Raw genomic sequence first — 25330 nt, forward strand, 5'->3', positions numbered from 1 at the left:
GGCCTCCGTGGTTCTCTCTTCCCAAGGAAGGGGTATAGGGCAAGTCCTGTCCTTCAGAAGCTCACACTGTCCAGGGCCCTGTGCATAGGAAAGAGCCAGCAAGGCCCCTTATGGAGAGCAGATACACTGAACAGCCTCTCCCAAGCTCTCCATCGCCACGTCCCCAATCCCACCCCCCCGCGCTCCGGGAAAGCCCGATGCTGGAACACAGAGCTCCTCTGCCTCAGGAGGCTTCTCGTCCCCACGAGGCCGGTGGGAAGGGCGGCAGCCCCGCAGCGGGACCCCGGGACAGGCCGGACAGCCCTGCTCCTCGGCGCAGAAAGCCCCCGGGCCGCCGTCCCCGCCCGGTACTCACAGTCCAGGTGCTTCTTCTTGGGGCCCATGACCTCGTGGGTCGTGGCCTTGCACACGGTCTTGGAGACGGCCGAACCGGTCACACTGTGCTGCGCCGCCGTGATGCGGTCGGTGAGGCTTTGGCCGGACATGGCGGGTTCGCTGGCGGCGCTGGAACCGAGCGCGGCTCCGCTCCCTCCTCAGGGGCCGGGACGGGAGGAGTCGCCGGAGGGATGGAGCTGCGCGGGCTCCTCACCCCGCCGTGCCGCAGGCGGCCCCCGCTCCGCCCTCAGGGACGGACCTGTCACCCGAGCAGGGACCCCTCCTCCTCCTCCTCCTCCTCCTCCCGCCCCCCTCCCCCGGCCGCCGTCCCCTCCCCCTGCGCGCCCGCCCGGCCGGGGACAGGGACACGCACTGGGCGCCGCAGGAAAATGGCGGCGACCGAGCTCCTCCTCGGGCCTTGCCGGGCCTCTCCCGCCTCACGTGACCGCCCGGCGCCCCGCCCCGTGACACGCACCGCCCCCCCAGCGCTGAGGGGCTCGGGGGGCGGGATCCCCTCCCAGGGCGGGATCCCTCCGTCTGGCGTCCCTCCCAATGGCATCGCCTCCCCCTGGCATCCCCTTCCCTGGGGCACGCTCCCCTGGGGAGGGTCGATGGGCCCCTTTTTGGATTCAGCGCAGGGTAAAGTTTTCGTCGAGCGAGTGTGTGTATGTGTGTGGGGGGGTCCGTCCCTGAAGGAAGTAATTTTGTATTTCTCAGCCTGAAAGGTTTTTGTGGAAACTCCTTTCGGTGTCACCTGAGGCAAGGGAAAGCGTAAAGGGGGAAAAAAAAAAAAAAAATCTGTTCGCAGGCAGCGAGGGGTCCGGAGCCGTCTGGTTGCTGTGATCGGGCTTCTATTCGGAGTTATTTTTATTTGAAAGCTCACCAGAAATGTCTTGAATGTACATCACGGCCAGCATAAAAACATTGGTGGTTCTCAGGTCTTTCATGATTAACCTCCCACTGTTCTGCTATTCTGCTAATACTTCTCAGGGCTCTTGGACTTAGTCAGTGGCTCTGTCCTTGGCAGCCAGGGATTTTGTACGATGTTACTTAGTTTCTGTTCATAAAAGTCAGCTAACTGTTCCTTCAGGTGCATTCTCCAAGCCTGATACCTACATCTGTAAACATGGTTACCTATATCCCAGTGGTGGACAGTGAGGAGCAGCTACTTGGAGTCCTCACCTCCTACTGTGCATTGCCAAAGTGCCGTCCCAGCCTCCCTCCTATCTGCAACTTCCATTACTCCCTACAACAGGGCTCTTCTCCCCCATCCCAAACACACTGCGGCAAATAATACAGCAAAACCACAGGATTCCAGCAAACAAAAGTTCTTCCTCTCCCAGAAGTGCTTCCTGAGGAGCTGTCTTGTAACTGTCCCTCATCCATGAAGCCAATGAAATATTTATTAGGTAACTTAAAGAGCAGAAGTATACAAATGATACTCAGCTCTGTCTGCTTGACTGGACATATAAGTAGGATTATCTGTTTATAATGCGTAAGGAAAACTGGTGTCAGAGGAAGAACATCTGGCAAAAACTGAACCCGAATAATGCCATTTGTGTGTGTGTGTGTGTGTGTAAAGAGGGCTTGCACATATAGAACTTGCTTCCTTCATAATGCCAAGCTCTTTGAAAATACTGTTGTATTTGTATTTCTTGGCTCTGTCTAAACGGTTTTTGGAGTCCCAAGTATCCATGCTGGGGAAATAAATCACTGACATATACAGCAGCGGACTCTGACATAAGACAGCTTTAGCACAGAGCTGCCCACCATGAGAACAGAGAGGCTGCTATAGGCTACTGATACAGCAACACACATTGCTGTGATCATCTTTTTATCTTATTTCTAGATTATATGGTAAATCAGAGATATAAACAATTTTGACACTGCTGGTATTTTTTATGCTAACTTCAGCTAGGAGCTGGATTTCAACATCCCAAGTTCCTGTTTGGAGAAATTCCGCAGAATAGGCCTAAGTAAATTAGGCTTCATCGGTTCTTCTCTGATGATGCCCATTTTTTTCTTCAGGAACAGTGAAACTATCCAAACAGAGGAAGCCTGTGACTCTAGGAGTTACTGAGACCAGATTTGGACAAAATATTTCATTCCTAAGGGAACAAAAAGTGACCTCGGTCTTAGAGGTCCAAAACCAAAAATAAATTTTGCCTTTTTTTACAGCCCTTCATGCGCACAGAAACCTCACAGTTTTACTCCACAGTTAAAAATTCTGCTTGTTATGTTTGTTCATAAGCAGAAATGGGAGATAGAAGTGATGGGAAAATATATTTTGGTAATTGTTGCTTTTTAATTGCTTGGGAGCCACTAGATACCATTCCAGTGAGGAGCTTTAAGCTCTGTGATAGATAATATCTGAGCACCTCCCAAAGATTTGGAAATTGAAATCAAAATATTATCTCTTTTCCTTTCCAACCTGAAGAAAACAAGTTTGATTAGTTTATAACTCATTTGTTTTTGTTTGTATGCCTGGGTGTGCTCGAGAATGAAAGAAGGGAGTATATATCTGAAGAGAAACTAATGCAGATAGGAGTCCTATATTTAGTGAAGCAGCAAACTTAAACAACATTCTTTTATCCTGTGAAAAGTTCTTCCATAATCTGGATCCAGCTCTTGTGAAAATGCTGAATCTTGTGTTCACAAGCTCCCCAAAATTGTCAGTATTTCACTGGCATCCAGCTATCCTGGAAGGACAAACAAGCTGACAGGGCTGTTTCTTCCCATGTGTATTGTGCAGTACTGAAAACACTGCCTCAGCACGACCTCTGTAATTTATTACGTATATAATTTTCTCGCAATACTGTCATTTCTACTCGGTGAGCTGCCTGTCACACTGTAATGCCTGTGATCTGCCTGGGTGCTTTGGTGTTCCCAGTGCTGCTGGCATCCATGCCCTTCCTCCACACTTCATACTATTGCATGCAATTAGGAGACATGTGGGTTGGGGCACTATTAATCAGAACTGGCTTCAGATTTAAAACAGGTGTTTGGGCTGAATTTCAGGCCTATTAGAAATCAGCCCTTCTGAGGCACAAAGCCAGTGAGACACAAAGCTGAGCACATGCTAATAAACTGTCACAGGCTCATTACCAAGGATGAGGGCATATGTCCTAACAGAAACAACAACAAAAAACCCCAGCAACCATAATCTGGGAAGTGAACAGGGCTGGGGAAGAGAAGTTGCAGAAGTTTGAAATAGGGCTGGAACAGTGGAACTGCTCAAGGGAATAGTAAGAGTGATGGGGCAAGAAGGCAATGGGAAGGGAAAGCAGAGGCAGAGAAGCCACATCCATAAGGTTGGGAAACAGTCTATCAGTGTTGTATAAATGATTTGGAAACCTGTTACAATCCAGATGTTTCACATGACCCATTTCAAGGATCACTGTAGTTTCATTTACTCTTAAGGGCTATAGTATTTTCCCCAACTTTTCAGGAAAGGTGAATTTGATGTCAGCCCCAAGAAGTTAGCATCTGAGTTAGAGACATAAGATATAGAACAAGACAGCAGGAAATAGAAAACACCAGCTTCCCAAACGTAGCTCTCTATGACATCTGCCCGTGTCCACGGCCACTGTATGGTCCATTTTTTCATGCACCTCTGGCAATGTAGAACTCCAGAGCAGCTGCATGGCTAGAACCAGGCCACTGACTGACCATATGCAGCAATCTAGGGCTAGTGATGAACTTTTGAGTAGCCTAAATTTGCCCAGCCTTGTAGAAATCTGCCCATTTAACTCCAGTGTAATAATTTACCCAATATTTCTTTTCTGTGACTGTAGCAAGAAATCAATATAATTTGCATCACCATAGCAACTTCATCAAATAATTTTATGGACAATAATGAATTTTTTTCCAGTATCACCTCTAAGAAGATAAACAAAAAGAAACTGGGACGGAGGAAAGTTGCAGTTAAAGTAGCAGTTGTTAGTGGCACAGTGAAATGAAGCAGCCCAGGCATGTGTCAGCAGAGGTACTCAAAGTGGCCAGCTTGCATGCATGGAAGAAAAGGAGGCAAAATGATTATTGAGGACTGCTGTTATATTGCAAAATAATAAAAAACCACAATGGAGTTAGGATACGTTTTAATTGATACCCCTCTTCACTATTCCAGATGCACTTGTTCACAGGTTTTCCTTTTGCTCGTCTTGTATCCAGTTTGTATGAAATTATGTTTCTGATCCTTCAAACACTTTCTACTCAGCTCCTTCCTTTGCTAATGATCATTATTCCGTGTTCATTCCTCTTTCAAATACGTCACCCTCTTCCATCCAAATATCCACCTTGAGCCTATCCAGAATTTTCCTGCTGAAACAGGAACATTCAGCTATTGCTCTGCAGTCCTCTTATATCACCCACTTTACTTCAAGCTTCTCACTCTCCTCACGTCAAGTCCAAGTCTTATTCTTGCAGATAAAGCCAACTTCCTGAAGTCCATGGTGAATCAGAGATCTCTTTCCTAATTCTCTTCCCTCTTTCTGGAAATAGTGACAGCTTTCATGTTTCTCTTTGTTCCTTTCACACTTCCTCTTTTGTAATGCCAATATCCAACATCCTTCCTCATATGCACTATTCTGAGCTCTGCAGCTTGTGTCACCTTCTCATGCAGCTCCAGTAATCTAGTAATTAATGCCCCTTGCTATTCTGTTCTCCAAAGGAAGTTGACTTTGTCAAGGAAGAAAGCAGCTGCCCGAGAGCTAACGTAATTTTGACTTGAGAAAAGCATGTAGGAAGGGAGAAAAATGAGTCAGTACCATTTCACAGGAGGGGAACAATCAGAACTAATTTTACTGCCTTCACTTAGGAGCAGAATATCTGGGTAGGAGCTCCCATGCCATATGAGAGTATCAAAGTGGGTATGGAAAACAAATATATGCTTCTGAATTCGTTTGTGTGTTATAACACCTTCTCCTTGGCCTGACACGAGACTTGCACCTTGCAAAATTGATGGTGTCATTAACACTATAAGGAGGATTTTTACCTGACTGACAAATGCATGCAACAAATGTCTTCCAGTGTGAGAGAGGAAGGAAACAAGCTCCCTTACATTTTGTTCACACATCCCAGTGGAACTGTCACACACTGACACCTCTGAAGAGCAAGAGGCCTGCTCTTCTCTGTGTCTTCCATGCATTGCCCATCAGCGAGAATTCCTAATGCACTCCTGCTGCTCTTTCATACCATGTTTTTTTTCTTGGCAGTGGGCACTCTCACAGCAACTTGCTTCAGATACTGCACAAGGAAAATCACACCTTACAACACAGCTTTCCCAGCATGATAAGTGCACCCATACACTTCCCTAAAATTTCTGGAGACTGTCTATCATACAGGAAAAAAAGTGGCCCTGTCCCAGCTAGTATCACTTGTACTCATTCCTTCCCCCTAGTTTGATGTTGAAAACTAGGGCCTTGCTGCCAAATACTTCTCCCCAGCATTGCAGGCTGGCTTGTGAGACTTATCAGGAGACAGCATTTGATAAGAATCCTTCTCTGGGCACTTCTGAGGGAGTACTGTCATTCATTTCACTTCCCTGCCAGTTCACAAGCACCATGCCAGCAGGGTGAGTGCAGGAGGAACTGCATTCCTTTTGGGCTCCTGTAACTCGGAAGCCGCTCCTATAATTTTCTTCAGTCACCTTTGAATCAAAGGCAAGCAGAACACACTTCAATCCCAAAGGAATATTTTTAAGGAAAGTTACAAGCAAACAAACACTGAGGTGACAATGGAGCAGCCACCTCAGCCTGCTGCCGAGCTATAATTGGTACTTATGCTCACACTCTTGCACACCCATACGTGCAGCAGAGCTTAATCAATTCCCTCATTAATGTTGAGGCTCATGTGCTCATGCTCTGTGTCTGGGAAAGCTTTACACCCACATGAATTTTGATGTGGAGCTGAAACAAAAATGTTGGTGCTGGCAATGCCAACTATAGAGAGTAAATAGCTGGGTCCTGCCAATGCTGGCTTGAATGGGGCTTCTCACCCAGAAGAAAACCTATGTGTGAAAAGTATTCTCATGGCTGGGTCTGTGCACCAAAAGTAAATCCTGGTTCCCTCCTCAAACAAATAAATCCATTTATGCCGGTGAGTTACTTTCAAGCCTTGTATAGGTTGGTCCCACTCCCTGGTCTTTATGTGAGATCTGAATCTTGCCTACTGAAGTGAGTCAGGCTATCGGTGTTTGGCTCTATGTTTCAGGGGTCAGTGACTGCATTTACACGTGGGCAGACTCCATGCTGATTAAGTCAAACTGCTGCACTGCAAAGAACATTAACTAAATGCTTCCCAACATTCTGATGGTGTATAAGATATTCTGAATCTTAAAATCCATGGAGGATTTGTCCTAATTCATTCCAGTAAACGCAAGCACGTAAAATAAAATGCTCTCCATTCAGCGAAATGGAGCAAATGCATAGAAAAAGAAATTAACTGGAATTTAAAATTGCCTTGCTTTTCAGGATCTAAGAAGCAAAGAATTACAGGTAATACTGGAATGAATGTTCTCACCTCCTCTGTCATCCTTCCTAGCTTTATTTCTTGGAGCTCAAAAAGCAATACTTCCTGACTAGCAGCGGTGCAGGCTTGTCTTGATAACATACTTCAGCCACACCCCCTCGTCTAGAAGTGGTTGGATTGTATGTTCTGCTTGTTTCCTCCACCAAGGCCAGAGACAGCTGCAGGCCAGATGTGATTGGCAGGGACACAGTGCTCCCTTCACAACTAAATGTCAGCACCCACCTTTCACCAGCTCAGCGGCCTTGGGGAGATCCCACAGTGGAGGGCCAAATGCAGGAGAATGCACACTCACAGTTCCTCATGTTGTGCCTTCTCTGCGACTCCCCACTGCTTGCAGATGGGGTTGAGGTGCCAGATAGGGGATGAGGTGATATGCTGGGAACAAGGCAATTGTCAGGACTACAGTAGCGGAGTGGGAGAGGGGCTACAAGAATGCTAAAATTCCCTGGTAATAGCCTCCTAAAATAGCCTCCTGGTAAATCCATATGGGTTTAAAGCTACAAGTGACTCTGGCCACAAACTTCTGTGACTTCAGATCATAAGTCGCCCACTGTGTTGGAAGTTGTGTGATGTGAATATTTCCACTGGCTACTGGCTGCAGGCCGACAAATTCACTTTCCATGGATCACAAAATAACCAACATTTTTACTGGTCACTTTTTTTCTGCACGCCGGAGCAAAAAGTGGTGGAGGACCCATGTTTTCTAATGCATCCACCTATCCAGTTCTCTTTGGACCACTTCTGTGTGCTTTCACTAATCAGTTAAGCCCTTCCCTGCTTTTTTATACAGCGTCCCTTTTCACTGGAAAGCCAGACATGTTGGCAGTACTTGCTACCGGAGGAATAAAGAAGGAATAATGATCCAAAAGAAAGTATTATAGTCTCTGAAATTGCAGTGGGATATTCTCAAGTCAAACACTAACCCTGCATGTCTTGATATTCACTTGTAACATTCTCCAAGAGAGCCTGTTCATTGCTAAAGAATTTATGCATTGCAACAGCTGAAACCTAGGAAGAACTACAAAAGCAAGATACCGGTGAACATTCTGTGCACCAGTATCTTGCTTTTAACCCTTATAACCAAAAAAACAGCAAACGATAAACGGCAAAAATTGATATCAGATGCACTGAACTTATTCAGATTAGATAACACAGTTGGAGGAGGGAGGAGAAGATAAGGAGTTTGTGCAACATCTTGTTGACCTGAAAGACCAGATGCCAAAAAGAACACTTTACTAAGGGTAGTTGTAAAGAAAACAGTAGTGTAGGCAGGTAAAACCACAGATCAAATACTCTGCAGGTCCATATTTCATCAAACGCAGTATGCTTTCAGATGCCAAGTTCTGTTCTTATTGAATCTGTGGCAAAATGCCCACTGACTTCAAACAGAATAGGTTTTATCCCTGAAAGCTATGAGTATGGCCAGCAATACCAATTCAGAATAGAAATAAATTGTGTAGGTGAGGAATAGGGAGTTGGTACTTTTTTTACTGCCTATCTGATCTTAATGCTTTTATTTTCAAATTAACAAAAATTAAAAATATGATGTCTTGGGACATCATATCAATCATTGGGTTTTTTAGGTTCACAATATTTTAAAGGCTGTTGGCTGGAATGCTTAATGCTAATAAATTTTATTAGTTTATATTTAGTAAGTATTAGTAAATATTTTTTAAATAGTTAGCCTAAATGTCCAGAAGCATTAGAAACATTCTTTTTCAAAACAGGGCTTTTTGGTATTGCAGCAAGTTTTGTTCAGTAAAGGTCTTTAACCTTGGTATTGCTATTCTCTTTCTTTTACCTTCTCCTCCATTCTATGACATTTTCTTCAGTAAAGTTTATCAAAATCTATATTCTTAAGCCTTATCCTGAAAGTGGATTTGATAAATCTTTGACATTTCTTAGCCTTGTGGCATATGTCTGAGCATGGGTCTGTGCATGGATGTGAAAATGAATAGCGGAAGACAAACTACTGAACTTCTTTTGCAAATAAGTAATTTTGCATCAAAACAAGTAAAATTGCCAACAGTATATCTGTAGTATTTTAAAATCAGACAAAAATAGGATTGCTGTATTCTTTAATTAACACAGCTGAAAGTTAGCCAAATCGGCTTCGGACACAGCAGGAGACGTACAGTTTGTCCTGATTTTGTGGGGAATGAAAAAAATGTAATAGTTGGCACATGAACTAACTGGGCTAACTCAAAATGTTACCAAAACATGTTCAACTAGATCAAATATAGTGGTTTACCGGAGATTAGCCCACATATTTTAACGGAACAGAAGAGCACAGTTTTGAAGTTGTATGTTACTGAAATAAACAAAATCTAGAGAAAGTGATTATCAGTGACACGAACATTTTGAGGAAAACTACTTACATATTGAAATCAGTAAAGTCTTCTGGCCAAATCCTGGCATTCTTAATGACACAGAGTAACATCATCCCCTACAAACAGTTTTGTTGATTTGGAAATCCAGTCTTCTATGGCAAATGAAATTTCAAGGTGTTTCAACTGGAGTGAACATTTTCAATTGTCAAGATGTCAAAATCCACCACTTCTTAATTTCTATGTGCCCAGTTGCATAAGATGGGATTTGATGAGGTTAGAGGTATAATATTAATATGGGGTAAATTGGTTATTAAAGATAAACAAACATCAACTGAGTAAACATCTTATTAGTGCTTACAAAATGCAGCCTAGATGTAGTTCCTGCCTGTACGTGATGGAACTGCACTGTCTTCCTAAGCAGACACTTTCTTGTAGAAATTTAAGGGCAGAATACTGTCATTCTCAAATGCACATCCTTAAGAAAAGATACCCTCAGGAGTCATGAAGAACCTACAAAAAGTCCAATAAGAAAACCTCTGATGAAACTAGGTGTAGGCTTCAAACCAGTCCTGTTACTAAAAGATAAAATGGATTCTTCTTGAGCTAGTGAGGACTGAATCCGGAGAAATTACTTGAGGAGGGGCATTGCTACCCTCCCTGCAAAGTTTTACTGTTTTAAATTGCAGTTCAAATTCCTGCCAGTAAGGTGAAGAGGATATGCATTAAACTAGTTCATGTGGCAGTTGCTCTCACCATTCACTTCTCTGTAAACAGCCCAGCTCAATTTGGGAGTAACACTGGCCCCTGTGCTAGAGGGCTATGTGCAGACAGCTACCAAATTTACATTTAGTGGCCTTTGCAGTCCTCAGAATTTTTTTTTTTTCAAGAACGGAAGATTGCCTCATTCCCAGGTATGACATTTCATAGCTTTAGAAGAAACAGTTACCAGAAGAACTTTTCTAAATTGCCTCACAGACTACAACTCTTAGGGTTTCTCTAATCCAGGTCATTTTGTTTCCTAGAAAGTACAGCTCATCATTTCATAGGACTGACTTTTCCTTGCACAGATGCTTTGCCCGTTAAAAAACTTTCCTTCAGAAACCACAGTATAACAGGAGCACCCTTAGGCAATAATTCCCAAATCTGGGCTTCTGACCCTTCATGATATTGTAGCAGTCCTGAGTGAAGTTGTGATTATAGCCAAAATTAAGTAAGCTAGATAGTCAGGGGGCTGTGAGCCAGTCTGAAGGGGAACTTGCAACAAGAAGAGGAGTTACTCAAAAGTCAAGTGGAGCACACCTTACTCTTTTACCAACTTCCATCTTTGGGGAATTTGATGATTATACACATCAGACTGTCTATAAGACGTATCCGACAGTCACAGTGGGTGATGATTATTATAGCCTGCACATTTTACAGACAATAAACACCAAGACAGGAAGCACAAAGACAAGAAGGACCTCAAAGATTAAAGGGTGATGCAGAAATCTAGGCTTTCCACAAGTCAGGGCCAGTTATTCACTTTGCAGGACACTCCACAGAGCTGTGACCTCTTTAGGTGAGACACAATTGGTGGGCATCCTTCCTCAAAGATCCTCAGATCTCTTTTCTACACTGACCCCATATCCCTTTGGTGGGAGGAGGTAGGACGGCTCAGTCACCCCACAGGCCCTCTGTCACTTGTCCCTGATACATACTGTCAGCAAAAGCAGAATGCATCCAGGTTCTTTGGTACACAAAGGGATATGTGGGAGCATTTGTCCCCTTAGAGACTTTGTATGAGTAGAGGGAGCAGTGTTGAAAACAAAGATGTAATTCCAGAGCTCCTGCAAAAACATCTGGCCAGCACTGTCTCTTAAAAAAACAGACTGGAGGAATGTAAACATGTGTTTGGCCAGTAAAGAAGTCGTTACATAAATGCTAATTATGAAGAGGATTTCCCATGTGTACAGGGCTTTTGACAGAACTTTGATCCCATGCAGGACACAAGTCTCAGGAGTCACATGCTCTGCCTTAGAACTATGCCGACACTTCTCTGAGCCCTAAGAAGCTGCAAGGACATTTGCTGTAGCACAGGAACAGAAGAAGCTTTGATGATTGAAAATGAAGTTTGCACAGCATCGTGCTGAAGCAACTTCCTGTTTAATTAAACAGTTCCATTGGTCAGAACTTGTGAATATCTAGCTGTGATGCTTGGATGGCCCATGCATGACAAAATACTGGAAAAAAAATTCTAATGAGCCCCTCAAACTCTCATGTTCCCCATAATCTAGCTGAAACCAGACAAAAGAACCATCTATCTCACCTGCTGAGCAAGATATTATCTTCTGCCCAGTGCCTGCCTTTGGTCTCCCCTCACCTCCTGCACCTTCCCAGAGGTCTTTACAATACCAATACAATTCAGGCTACACCTACAGAGCACACTGCAGCAGGTAGGTACAGTAATGAGAGGGATTGCTGAGTGAGAACACCTACAGTGTGTACTGCAACCCAGCTAGTTTGTTCATTGTATGGACTAAACATACTCTAAGGTCTTCTGTATCCTTTCTGACAGTTCTTCCCTCTTGTCCTTGCTTCCTATGCCTTTCTCTTCCTTCCCTTTCCCCCCTTACCTTCCACCCAAAATTGTTTGCCCCTCAGTCTTCTCGTGGCCCTAATCTTGACCTACACTCTTCTGCTCTCTTCTTGGGACATGCTTTTTAAAGTAGGATGTATTGAAAGATGCTTTTCCCTTAATGAACATCAAACAAAATAGTTAACAAAGGCCATACATTTGCATTAGAAAGGGCAATGGAGTCATTACATTTTTGCTATTATGAGTGTAAGATTCTTCTCGTTGCTTCCAACGTTTTGAGCTGTTAAGATCTGACTTTCGTGCCTTTTTCCTCCACAGTCAGGAGACATTCAGGTTAAACTGATCTTTCCAGAGGGATGGTGAGATTCTCACATGGGTAACATGACTCCAGGCTCCCACAAAGATCACAAGAACGGGGGAAACCTTAGGCTTTCTTTGCTGTGAATAGTGCCATTTAGCGAAGGGAATGACTCACCATGTCGAAAGTGAAACATGTCCTCAGACCCTTGGGGTGAAGGCACCAGAAGACCAGTTTAATAATCAGCTTGTGGCATTGCTTAAGCAGACAGTGTGACACTCCTCCTGCCACTGCGGCTACCTCATGCACTGCCCTTGTTCATGCAGTGTTTGTGCTGCTGGGTGATGAATCTGACCAGGGAACTAATCTGACCAAAAAATACCTCTGGTATATCAACGCTTTTTTTGCAGAGTTACTTTTTCACTTGCATCGGAGTTTCCCGTTCCAGTTTGTGATGTGGTTCCAAAGTCGGGAGAGTAAAGGCGATGAGAGGTGGGAATGTACAGGCAAGAGTGGGAGTTTAGGGATATGAAAACCATAGGTCTTTGGCACTCCAGTGACAGAGTATTGAACCATGCTTTGGGACTGAAACTTTCTGTTTGTCTTGCCTGTTAAACTGGTATGTCATGTGGTGCTCTATAAATAATGTCCTTTGAAACTATAGCAAGCCTATTTTAAAAGAGAAACACGGTTACTGAATTTATCACTGTGATTTATCTTCCAGCCCTCCTCCCTTCCCAATTCCCTGTGGCTGAACCACTCATTAATGTATTTCACAAATGCAAAACAGAATACTCCATTGCTTTTGCCTCCATTCTTAAATAAAATTGTGAGAATCCAGCCTTTCAAAATGACTAAGAAAAGCAACAGGACTTCTACTCAGGAAGAAAGGGAGAGATCTACATTTGAGGCTTTAGGGGGTTTCACATAGCAAGAAAGAATTGAAGCATTTAAACCCAGAATTCTTAAGTGACCTTTTAACTGAAGGAGTGTTTTATATATCAGAATTTCTGCCTAGATTCAAGGGGCTGTATAGGAGTTGTGTACTGGCATCAGAGAGAGTTTGTAGTCACAAGGTAAATGTACACCTTGACTTAGTTAAGATATTAATGCTGAAAATAGCATTTTATTCCAAGCAATAAAATATGAGCTACAGGTCTGAAGTTGACAAAATTTGAAGCGTATTTATGTGCAGTAAAAATCTGCCTCTGAAGGATGAAATAATAGTTTGTTGATAATATTGATTCTGAAATAAACTCAGTGGTGTCAGAGGTACAGCTTTTCCAAGAAGATGATTCTGTGAGTGCCATTGGTACCCACAGAGCAGGTGATAAATTATGCATCCTTGATCTATGGCCTCTAGCCACACTACCTTTTCTTTTAGTGATGTAATAACAAGCTCCAAAAAGGTGTCAAAACCCCAGCTGTATTTAATATTCACTCACAAGCTTTTGTCACAGGCAAGCATGACTTTTTGGTGTCTTTGACACCCAGGAAAGAAGGATGACTGAGAGACCTATAAATCTCGAAGTCCTGCTTTAGGCATAACAGAGTGCAGGAGAGAAAATTATGACAACACAGCATCTACATGGTCAAAGTACTACAGTTGTAATAACAGCCCAAATAACCTTGTAAAGCTAAGGAGTAAACATTATTATCTCCATACAGAAGCTTGCCAAAGGTGATATGCGCTGGAATTTATTTTAGTAAGATAGAACTCTTCAGTTCCTCTCTAGAAACTAACAAGAAGTTGCAAAGAAAACCTGTAGCAGAATTAAGAATAGATACTGTGTCTCTTGCTGGAATTCAAGCCCATACCACCTTACAACCATCACAGTTTCCTATCCAAGAGGTGACTGGAAGCTATATCAAAATCTGGAGTTTATTCTGTTGTTGCTGCAGGGTGGACCAGTTGTCTGGAACTTGTCTCCTGCAAATTGTCCTTTCTCTTGCATGCCCCTGAAAAGAAGTAATCTTTGTTTCCACTTCTGATGATAAACCACAAGTTAAAACAAGAAGGTTTTTCCTTGAATGCCAACCAGCTATTATTATACAATTTGTTATCAGATCAAAGCAAACATGACCTTAGCCCTCGGACAGTGCATCACAGCCCCATACCTTTCACATGGAAAGGAGGAGGAAGGGGGAAGTGAATACCTATCCTGCTTTGCTCTCCAGATGTGACTGCAGGTATTTTAAACTGTAATTATGGAGTCAGCTAAGCTCTTTGGCTTTCAGACTGCTGGGGTGTCTTACCACCTCAGTCTATTTCTGGGAGCTGTAAATATTGCTGTTCATGTAGCAGGAAAATAACTGAGCCACAGACATGCTGACTAATGACTCAAAAATGTGAGGACAGAGAGAAGCCATACCCATTTCTGAAGTCACTTGCTCAGCAAATCAGGAGATTGACGCAGCCTTTATACCTTTGTAATAGTCCTTGCTGCACCTGAGGGTTCATATTGTGACAGGTGTCCTTCCTCAACCTGCCCCTTTCTGTGCCTTGTGAGAAAGACAGACCAGAGCTCAAACTTGCCACCTGCAGGAAGCCTTTGCCAAGAACAGAGGATACCTTCCCAAGCTGATAGCTCTGTTGTTGACATTTATAATTCTTTGCATTTTACATTAAAGCCCACCTTCTGAAATTGAGTGGTTATGGGAGAAATTCAACTTTTGTTTATTTGTTTGGAAGGTTTCTAGTGTTCAGGTTTGCAAAGAAAGGACGTCTGAATTCAGGGCTCAGAAGTTAGAAGGAAGGGTAATCCCTCTCTGCAATTGCTACCTAAAGGAAATGATGCGATTTTTAAGCAAATCTCATGGTAATGAAATCTGAGTCATGATGGTTTAAGATCTAGTTGATAGTGTCTCTTTTAATGTCGTTTGCATAGTCCCACAGACTCTTTCGCATCTGGTCGTGGACCCAGCACACAGTTTGTGCTGTGTAACAGCAGCACAACAGGTTTCCTGATACCTGCTTGCATCTCAAAAGTCATGTCAGCTAGGCACTGCTTGCACCTCCACAATTACTTATTTTCCTTTTGAGAAAAGGAAGAGCTTTAGGCCAATGTGGATGGCACAGGTGGTTGCTTTTCCCTGCTTTTCTCAATACAGTGTTTTCATCAGCATTAAAAGTGAGCTCAGTACACAGTGCTGCTGTTCTTAAATATGGTTCTTTCTGTAAAGCTTCAGCTCAGCATCGTTTGGGCTCTGAAGATGATCCCCTTTTCACATGCTGCTCACACTTTCCACTATGGAATTTTGAACAATTACAGAATATGTTACAGACTAATTTATCCCTCACAACACCCCTCAGAGCTGCACAAATGTGTTTTATTACCCTTCCTTTACTGATGTAGAAAGCAAGACATGGAAATAAAGGTAATATTCTTTCCTTTGTTTTTGTTTTTGGAAAAGAGCCAAATTTATTAAATTCTGGCTGAACGTGGGGGAGGAAAGTCAAGATGTGGGGACAAATCTGAGAGAAACTTCTACTATTCCATGGAGCCTGTTAAAAGCAGTTCTGCCATGACCTTTGGAGATCAGGTCTCTGGGAGATCCTGGACATGACAAAAAGAGGTAAGAGGGGGCTTTGTGATGAGATAAATTTTCCATCAGTCTGAGTTGAAGGTTCCAGTTTGTCACTGCAGAAATAGGAGGCAGTGAGTGACACAGAATTTTTAAGGAGCCTGTATTTACAGGGACAGCAAGGTGGCTATATGAAGTGACAGGGCTTCAAAGTTCTCTCAATTCAAGTGGACCTTGAGAGGAGGAGCTGTTGGTAAAGAATGGGGAACAAACACCCTGAACAGCAGAATGGTGGAAGGTTTGCTGTGACACCTGTTCTGGTTTAGCTAACAACACCAATGAGCCCTCCCTGCTCTTGCTGCAGCTGAAGTGTTCCTGGCTCACAGAGGGAAAGGCCAATCCATTAGGAAAGAGAAAACTGAATTGATTAAATCAAACAGAATTTGGAATGCATTCATAAAGACTGTAACTCCCAGTGAACAAGATATGTAATCCAAGTATGGAAGGGGGGCAAAACAGGGCTTTTAACTTAATAGGAAAACTTTATTCTAGTGGGAATGTCAGAGTGATAGAGAGGTATCATCCCCTCACCCTTAGGACAAGCCATTGCTTGAGGGATCTGGATAGGATTTCCCAAGAGAATTATGAATTCTATGTTAGATGAAGCAACTCCTATACTTAAAAATCAACGGAAGAAGTCTCTAAAACAACTAGTACCTGGCAAAAAATTTGTATTCTTTCACTTAAATTTGTGCCACAAACTGATCTTCCTCCATCCAGCTACCTGTCCTAGGCTCCAGTTTCTGGAAAAGGAAGGAGATGCCTCTATCCATCATCTTTTTAAAACTCAGTTGACCTACCATTGTCATTCCAGAGGAGCAGAGAGAAATACGTTGTTCCTCTGAACTCTGTAATTCTGTAAATTTGTTTGGGATTTAGAAAACAAGGTGATAGATGTCTTCTAAATGTCAGAGACAAGACAGATAAATGTTCCCTCCTTAACCTATCATTTTCTTTTAAAGTTTCCCCATCCGTTTCCTGTCTTCTTATTCCTTGTTAATTGTGGGCTTTAGAGCTAAGACCTGCTGGTGTGTACAGCATGGACAGCCCTGTGGCCAGGATCCCTGACTCCTCAGCACTACCAGAACTGTACTGGTCACAGCGTCAAGCTCTCTTGAATACACAGGCAAAGAGAGCCCAGTCATCAGTCATGTAGCTCTGTGCTTTCACTTCCTATATCCAGGAGAATCATTAGCCAACATGTTCCATCCTGAGAGTGATATTTCTTCTTCTCTTCTGGTTTTCATGTTCACTGATTTTAGTTAGCCTGGTATCCAGTCTTCCAATTTATATTCTGATCTAATCCCACTGATTACTGTAGACAAAAAAATGGAAAAATCTCACTCAGGCAAGGAATTTTTTTACAGTAAGGGTGGTGAGACACTGGAACAGGTTGCCCAGAGAAGTTGTGGCTGCTCCATCTCTTGAAGTGTTCAAGGTTGGACAGGGCTTTGAGCAACCTGGTCTAGTAGAAGACATCCCTGTCCATGGCAGGGAGCTTGGACTAGAGATTATTCAAAGGTCCTTTCCAACTCAAATCGTTCTATGATTCTATGGTTCTATGACAGAAAAAAGTTCACAGAGCAGCTCATAAGCATAATTATGCCTTGTTGCAAGATGAGGGCTAGCACACATTTGGGTAAGGCTTGTCAGGCTGCATTCCCTCTTTCTTCTCCCACAGAGTCTCTTCTTGAGGCTGCACTTTTCCCCTCACATTTTTATTTACTTTTTCCCAAATAAGACCCCACCAACACTGTGGGACCTTCTCACCTACCTCCTTCTGGCCTTGGCCAAGCCAGTCAGTTGTGGTAACAGGAGGACTGAGCTTGACTGATCCCCCCAGTTGTGAGGTTTCTTTTCGTTTGTCTTTTTGACCTTGTACAGAATAGCAGTGGTGTTCCATTGTTCCCTGTAGTCCTTTGGCTTCTCCTTTTCTTTGCCTTCTCTGTTTTTTCATACCTCCTTAGTTTCTGAGGGAGTGCTTTGATGGTGTTTCAGAACTGGGCTAATTCCCATCCCTAAGACCCAGGGACAAAAGGGACAGTGGCCAAGCTATGTTGGGGTAGCCCCCCAGCCTAAATCACTTAATTCTGGCTGCTTTTACATTTGATATCTACCTTCAGTCACTGTTGGAACCCTATCTCTTTTCCAGTCACTGCTAATGACTGATGAGGTGCCCAAGATGAGCTATTCCCTGGGTCATATAACTCACACACTGCTACTGATCTTGTTAACATAAGATTTTGGTGAGTGCAGTTGAATATGCTGCCTCAAGATCTCCAAAATGTGTTTTTCAACAGATGCTAATCCTGAGCTACCCAAAAACCCATAGGTACAGGAAAGGCAGATCATGTTCTGCAAATCATACACTGGGATGTAGCCAAAGTACAAAAGAAACTAAACAAAAGCCTCAGTCAGCCCTTTGAAGGCAAAATGTGCAAAATATTTACTCCTGTTAAAAATACTCTGACCTCTTTTTTTTCATGTGTCAATCTTCCTGCAAAATCATTTGCCTCTACAGCCTTTTTTCCTCTAACTTTGGACACAAAATACACACTGTGGATGGCTGCCAAAATGGTGAGGTAGCTTCTCTTAGAGAAGCTTCTCCTCACTAAAAGAGGACATCTGGGCATTATTGGTTAGTTTTTGTCACACAGTGAGAGGAATATAAGATTTTTCTGCTTCCCTAGTGCTACAGTCTTGTGCAATGCTTCAAGCAAACTTCATTTTCACTACTTTTCTTCAGAAGGGGCTGCATTATGAGCTAGCCAGAAAACTAAAGCCAGGCTGGTTGTCTCATACAGCTTACAACATTATTGAGGAGCCACTTCCCTTGTGGCTAAGATTTTCCAAAGATATGGATAATCCGAGTGTACTAAAATCTCTAATATTTGAGTGGCCTCCACAAAATATCTCAGAAAGTCTGTTTTTGGAAAAACTGTGCTCCTCATCTGTAAAACTGAGTCTTTTTAAGTTGTCCCAGTGTAAATGGCAGTAACAAAAATCATAGACTCTTTTGAAAATCTTGGCAAAGTTATTCTTTGACCTTATAGTTATTATGTGTGTTTTAAAAGACCCTGCAAACTTGTTTGTATGATTAGAATCTATGCACAATAATCCTGAACCCTCCTCAGACCTGTCTTATTTAGATGTGGATTTAGGCAAGCAAATAAGAATGCATTTATTATGGAAATTTGGAGCGCTTCAGCAGAATTATCAATGCTGACTTTAGCTTATTTCCTGAGGTAGACATGAGTAGTATCTTCCCTCCCCCACTAACTTTCTAGCTCCTTAATAAAACATTACAGAGAATTAGATTCTTCTCTGTTGCCAATTTGAACAGGAAACATTTAGCGCTAGTGAATAGTATTTCCCATATGCAAATTTGCTCATTTGCTGCCCCTAACTTCTCATTAAGGGAAAGGGTAATTTATTTTGCTTAAAGCTTTTCCTGGGAGCTATTAAAATTAACAAGATGCTAAGTGTTTTACTGAGGAGGGTCTGTAATTTCCTCAGCTGGTACAGCTGGAAAATCCACATTTATTTATTCTCTGCTCAGAAATTACTGGGACAGACATGTACTTGCTATGTAAATACATTGTTAGTTTCTTGGCATGTGTCCTCATGTGGGTCAGAGTCAAGAAGGTTAATGAAATATTTAAAGTGAATTTTTGCACAGTATTTTTTTATTTATCTGCATGGATAAACCACAAAGCTAAGAGCATGTTTGTATAAGATATTTAATCAGTTGTTTTCATCCTACAGAATGTATAGAGGCTATTATCAAGATGTTCTTATACCACTTGAATGAGATTATGCTCTTCATAAATACCCTTTTAAAGGCAAATTTGAAATTCATTTGTAAGGTTGTATTGCTCTAGTAATGAGCAGCAGACCTGATGTCTCTCTGAGTTTGCTTTAATTTATGCTAGAGCCCAAACTGGCTGTAGTTGCTCTTGGGCTTGAGCTTTTTAGAGGAGATGCACCTGTGTCACCCCTGTAGGTCCAAAAATCAGTGGAGCTCAAAGAATCTGAGTATGTCATGTATAATAAAGACAGTATTTCTGACAAGCTCCCCTGGTCCAAGACATCCAAACCAAGGCATTATGAAATGTTGACTTTTTTCTCCATTTCCTTGCAGAAGTCCTTTAGCAATGGAATTTCTTGAATGTCATCAAAAGAAGTCAAACGCAGATGTGGACTGTGCCTGCTCGGTATGTCAGAAGTGGAACCAGCTTTCTGTAGTTTCCCATGCTGCAGTGAGAGAAGGATTAAAAACTAAGGTATTTGAACACCATGAAATTACCCACAAATGGCACAGTGGATGTGTTCGCAAGGACTCTTTGCAAATAAACAAAAAAATGTCACCACTTGGATACAACAAGGCTTGAAAATAAAATGCCAAGATCAAATAGCAGCTGTACCCACTGGAGCTGGAACTGAAACAATCTGATCCATTTTATTTGCTACTTAACAAACAAGAGTTTGACTGATAAAAATGCTCTTAAGCTTTTCTAGCTTTGTGGTAGATACAAGATCACTCCAAAGTGGCTTTACAGGAGCAGGCTGTACTGGTGGAGCATGGCAACAGTTTGACTTTTTTCTAAGGAGTAGGTTTGCCATCTGCTGAACAGGTTGTACAATCATAGAATCATAGAATGGTTTGGGTGGAAAGGGATCTTAAAAGACCATTGAGTTCCAAATCCCCTGCCATGAGCAGGGACATCTTCCACTAGGCACATTGCTCACAGCCCCATCCAACCTGACCTTGAATGTTTCCAGGGATAGGGAATCTACCAGCTCTCTGCAGCAATCTATGCCAGTGCCTCATCACTCTCCCAGTAAAGAATTTTTTCCAAATATCTAATTGAAACTCTCCCTCTCTCAGTTTAAAGCCATTTCTTCTGGTCCTGCACTACATGCCCTTGTTACGTCTCTCTCCATCTTTCTCCTAAGCCATCTTTTACTGGAAGGCTGCAATAAAGTCTCTTTGAAGGCAGAACAACCCCTTCTCTCAGCCTCTCCTTACAGGAGAGGTGCTCCAGCCCTCTGATAACTTTTGTGGCCCTCCTCTGGTCCCACTCCAACATGGTCATGTCTTTCTCCACTGAGGACTCCAGGGCTGGACATAGTATTTCAGACAGGCTGTCACCAGAGTGGAGTACAGACATGAGGCTCACCACTACAAGCCAAACACGTAGTCTGAAAAACACCATGAAGTTTAGATTTCTGTTTTATTTCCATTCTGCATTTGGAGGCAGAAGCTGCTGTCTTCAGTGAACTTGTCATTAACGGGATGAGAATGACACAGGACAAGTCTTTGACTCCATTTCTGCTACGGTAAAGCTGAAGTAATTCTGACTATTGGGATGTTTTGCTATGGATGAGCACTTTTGAGCATTTAACTGTTTATTTAGTCCCTTCAGCAGAATCACTGATGTTAAGAGCAACCAAGCATGGTCTCAGTTGGCCAATTATTAAATAAAGAAGATAAGATTGCAGTTGTGGGCAAATTTCACACACACAGTACCACTGATCTTCTCACAGCGATACAGTGTAGAAAGACAACCTGTCCTGGTTTTAACAGTATAGGAACCAGGCATCTGAGACAGAGATGGTTTCACTTGGGTATTTTTAGAGGGATCACAATCTATTTGTTTGGCAATTTGTTTGATTGTGGTTTAACTTTTAAAAATCTGGAAATCAGCTTTCTTCTTTGTGGCAGCAGAGAATTTTTCATCATTTTCAGGAAAAACAATATAAGGCATGGAATCTGGAACAGATATAGTTTTCTTTGGGATATGTGTCAGAAGTTGGAGTTAATGGGTAGTAATAACGGAAATAAAATAAAATTCTAGCTTAAACAGTGGACAAAATGCTTTGTCCTGCTAAGACTCATCTTTTGTTCACTTTTTGTGAGACTTTTGCAAGTTCTCCAATCTCTTTTCCAGGATAAAAGTAAGCCACATTTTACAGATAGACGTAAACTCCTCTTAAACCTTCTGCAGCCATCATAAAAATCCAAAGAATGACATCAGCCTTAAAAGTATCCACCTAGATTGTCAGCTGAGAAACATGTTGTTAAGACCAAAAATTTGCCCAACAAATTTGCAAATTCTGGTGATTTGTATTTACAAATAACCCAGCCATGCTAGTCAGGACACTAAATATTTTTGATATTGTAAGTGGATATGCTCAACAAGTCAGTGTGTGCCTCAGCAAAACTGGGTGACAGGAATCCACCAGCTTAAAAGGAGGATTGCATTATGCACGAAAGGGAAAAATCTGTTCAAGTGAACAGTTTCATTTGTATCTCACAGCAAATTAGGTTCCTTCACAATCTCCTCAAGGGAGTGTGGCATCACGAAGCCTTTCATCAGGGCCCTCAGACTGGGCTCTGCTTCAAACTCCTTCAGAAGAAGAGAACAAACATCCTCCTTCCACTGAGCCGGATGTTTTCTGAAGGTGGAACAAGGTATCCTCTGTACCTCAAAGGGAGGAAGGATCACATAACACCAGGCATAAATGTGGAATTACCCGTTTTCATAGGCTTTTTTATTATTATTACTTTTTTAAACCAGGAAGCTTTTCCACATCCCAGTTAGAGCTATGAAGTTCTATGGGTTTCTTCTGCTTTGGATGTACTGACATTCAAATCTCAAACTCTCAAACAGTCATTATGTGCTGGGCATCTTAGCAGAGAGGGTGCCTGGTAGAACATTTCACTCTCATAACAGCCCTATGACAAGTACAGAAATGATGTATGTGGAAAAATATTTATCAGGAAGCATTTGTTGTATTTTTAGGTTCTCCTTTAAAGCAATTTAGCAGCCAGAAAGCAAGGGAGAGGAGAACAAGCTCCTGGCATACTACCAGTAACTTCTCTGTAGACTTCAACTTTGGAACCTGGTGCTGACCAGCTGCACCTGAACTTTCTGGGAGTTGTCAGCAATTCAGATTAGGGTTGAAGCGTCTTTCTTATGGCACCATGCAAGCAGTGATTCCTGCTGTTTTCTTCCCTTAACTCAATATCCTGTTAATCCTGTTTCAGGCATTAGAACAGGCTGCCCAGGAAAGTGGTGGAATATCCATTCGTGGAAGTATTCAAAAGGTGTGTGGATGTGTCACTTTGGGGACATAGTTTAGTGGCCCTGGGTTAATAGTTGGACTCTACAGTCTTAGAAGTCCTTTCCAGCCTAAACCATTCTGTGATTCTAATCAATAGAGCAAAAGTTATTTCTGTAAACTTTTTCTTATGTGGATCACTCTAGAATGAAACAGGTTTGTATTCCTGCTGTAGAGTTAGTAATCCAAGAGGATGAAAAAAGATATAGCAAGGGTCTGTTTCTCTAGCAAAGTGATAAGTTTCAAGAAGGAACCTTTGTGACATTTGGTCATTTAAAACAGCTCACATTCCTCTGGACTTTTCTTTGTTGTTGCTTTAATTGTTTTGCATGTTTTGCCCACATATGCAAAAATACTTAGATGGAGATGTTGTTAAAAACATTCTGGAAAATTAATTTTTTCATTTATGTCCAAGAGAGGAAAGGGTGTGATTAGCTTAAGTGATTAGTAAAAAGGGATTTGAAGTTTTTCATCTCCTAGTGACTCACTTCTAGGCTGCAAGTTGCAATGATTTCAAAACTGGCCAATGTTTCACACTTGCAGTCCCATTTCCCTACGTGGAAATGTCTGTCACAAACCTCAAAACACCTAGTGTTTTCTATAAATTTGTGAATGTTTCCAATCTAATAGACTAAAAGACGAATGTCAGGGAGATGACCTACCCTTTTTTGTATAAAGGATCTAAATCAAGGACAGAAGAATGTAATTCTATAGGTCTTTGTGATCGATTTATTGTCTTGATAATGAAAGTTATTTTCTCTTTTATGCAGTCAGGTTGTCCACATTGGAAACTCATGTTTATGGAATAATGGGTCTTTTTAAGCATTATTAGAAACAAGAACTGCATAACCAGCAGGAATGGAAGCTTTTACATCTCTTTCATCACGTGTTTATACTTTAGTAAAGCCTTTGACAAAGCATTCTCCTGGAGAAACTGGCTGCTCATGGCTTGGACAGGTGCACTGTGGGTAAAAAATTTTCTGGATCGCCAGGCCCAGAGAGTAGTGGTGAATGGAGTTTCATCCAGCTGCTGGCCAGCCACGAGTGGTGTTTCCAGGACTCAGTGTTGGGGCGAGTTGTGTTTAACATCTTTATCGATGATCTGGTCGAGGGGATGGAGTGAACCCTTAGTCAGTTTGTAGATGACACCAAGTTGGGCAGGAGTGTTGATCTGGTGGAGGGTAGGAGGGCTCTGCAGAGGAATCTGGACAGGCTGGATTGATGGGCTGAGGCCAATTGTACGAGGTTCAACAAGGCCAAGTGCTGGGTTTTGCACTTTTGTCACAACAACCCCAGGCAGTGCTACAGGATGGGAGTAGAGTGGCTGGAAAGCTGCCTTGAGGAAAAGGACCTGGGGATGCTGGTCAACAGCCAGCTGAACATGAGCCAGCAGTGTGCTCAGGTGGCCAAGAAGGCCAATGGCATCCTGGCCTGTATCAGCAATAGTGTGACCAGCAGGACCAGGGCAGTGATTTTGCCCCTGCACTAGGCACTGGTGAGGCCGCACCTCGAATGAAAAGAACAGAGCAGACCAAGAAGCCCTGACAAAGAACAGACTTTTGGCTCAATTGGCTTCAGAAGATAATCACAAGCTTTCTAGAAGCAAATTTAAGTGCCATGCCAGAACACAGTCTAATTTCTCTGTTAAGCCCTTTGCCAGGAAATAAACTATTTCATTCAAGAGGTTATTGCATTAAGCAGAAATTACTAAGGCTGAGATTCTGAGGTCCAGTTCAATGCTGAATGTCACCTCACTTGACAAGCAGACCTTAAGTAACAAAAAAGGCATTCAAAAGCGAGCTTTTAATTCAGTTATATTTTTAGCTGGACCTTCTGCTTACTTCTAGATATCTTGTCTCTTATCAGAATGAGTTAAAGCTTCATGGAGCATAATATGAAGGAAAGCTAACCTGCTGTGGTACATGACTGAGTAGGATCAAATGGGTGAGAAACTGGTGATGCTGGATGGGAAATAAGATTCCCTTCCCTGCACAGAGAAATGCCCAAGTGTGGTACTAAGCAGAATCTACTGAAAAAATACAAAATACCAAATGTGTTCACAAATACTTTAATCAGTTTGCTTTATTCTGACTTCTGCAATCAGAATTATTTGCAAATATTTGGATGACAACCAGATATTTTTTCACAAGAATGCCACTTCATTGTTCTGCTTAAAAAATTTCCGTCATTCAATTAGGGATCTGAAACAATGTCTTGGACAAAAATGACATGTTTGCTGCAAAGCAAACAAAAAACAAACACGAGCCCAGTGGTTTTTTTCCATTAAATAGCTGTCTTTCTCCAGCTGGTTATCCCAGTATAAATCCTAACGGAAGCAAGGCTCAGCAGTTTCTGTCTCTGTAAACTCAAGGAAAAATGCAGCTGCAGAGAGTAAAGCTGATTTGGCCCAGGTACTTCCAGGAGAAGAATAGATCCCTTTTGTAGTGAAGACAAAGACTTAAGCAATTGACCACACAACATGAGTAATGGGTAGCAAAGTATGCAGAGAAATGA

General features: G+C 42.4%; 2 protein-coding genes across 13 annotated transcripts in view; one reads left to right on the forward strand and one right to left on the reverse strand.

Moving 5' to 3' along the window:
* PICALM (phosphatidylinositol binding clathrin assembly protein) overlaps nt 1-782 on the reverse strand; it is a 67611-nt gene extending 66829 nt beyond the window's left edge. For 3 of the 12 annotated variants that reach the window (XR_004355145.1, XM_032678265.1, XM_032678264.1), the window contains exon 1: nt 356-782. Coding sequence is in view for 9 of the 12 variants with exons in the window: in XM_032678265.1 (XP_032534156.1) it covers nt 356-485 (130 nt within the window). In the remaining 3 variants the exon portion in view is untranslated. The remainder of the gene's footprint in view (nt 1-355) is intronic. The other 9 variants (XM_032678268.1, XM_032678267.1, XM_032678272.1 and 6 more) reach the window with 6 other exon arrangements.
* LOC116782513 (translation initiation factor IF-2-like) lies at nt 198-19996 on the forward strand. The gene is made up of 2 exons (XM_032679265.1): nt 198-1014; nt 19833-19996. The coding sequence occupies exons 1-2, from the start codon at nt 198-200 to the stop codon at nt 19841-19843; spliced, it is 828 nt and encodes a 275-aa protein (XP_032535156.1). The 3' UTR covers nt 19844-19996.
* Nucleotides 19997-25330: the final 5334 nt, after the last annotated feature.

Source organism: Chiroxiphia lanceolata, chromosome 2, assembly GCF_009829145.1.
Source record: "Chiroxiphia lanceolata isolate bChiLan1 chromosome 2, bChiLan1.pri, whole genome shotgun sequence".
NCBI lineage: Eukaryota > Metazoa > Chordata > Aves > Passeriformes > Pipridae > Chiroxiphia > Chiroxiphia lanceolata.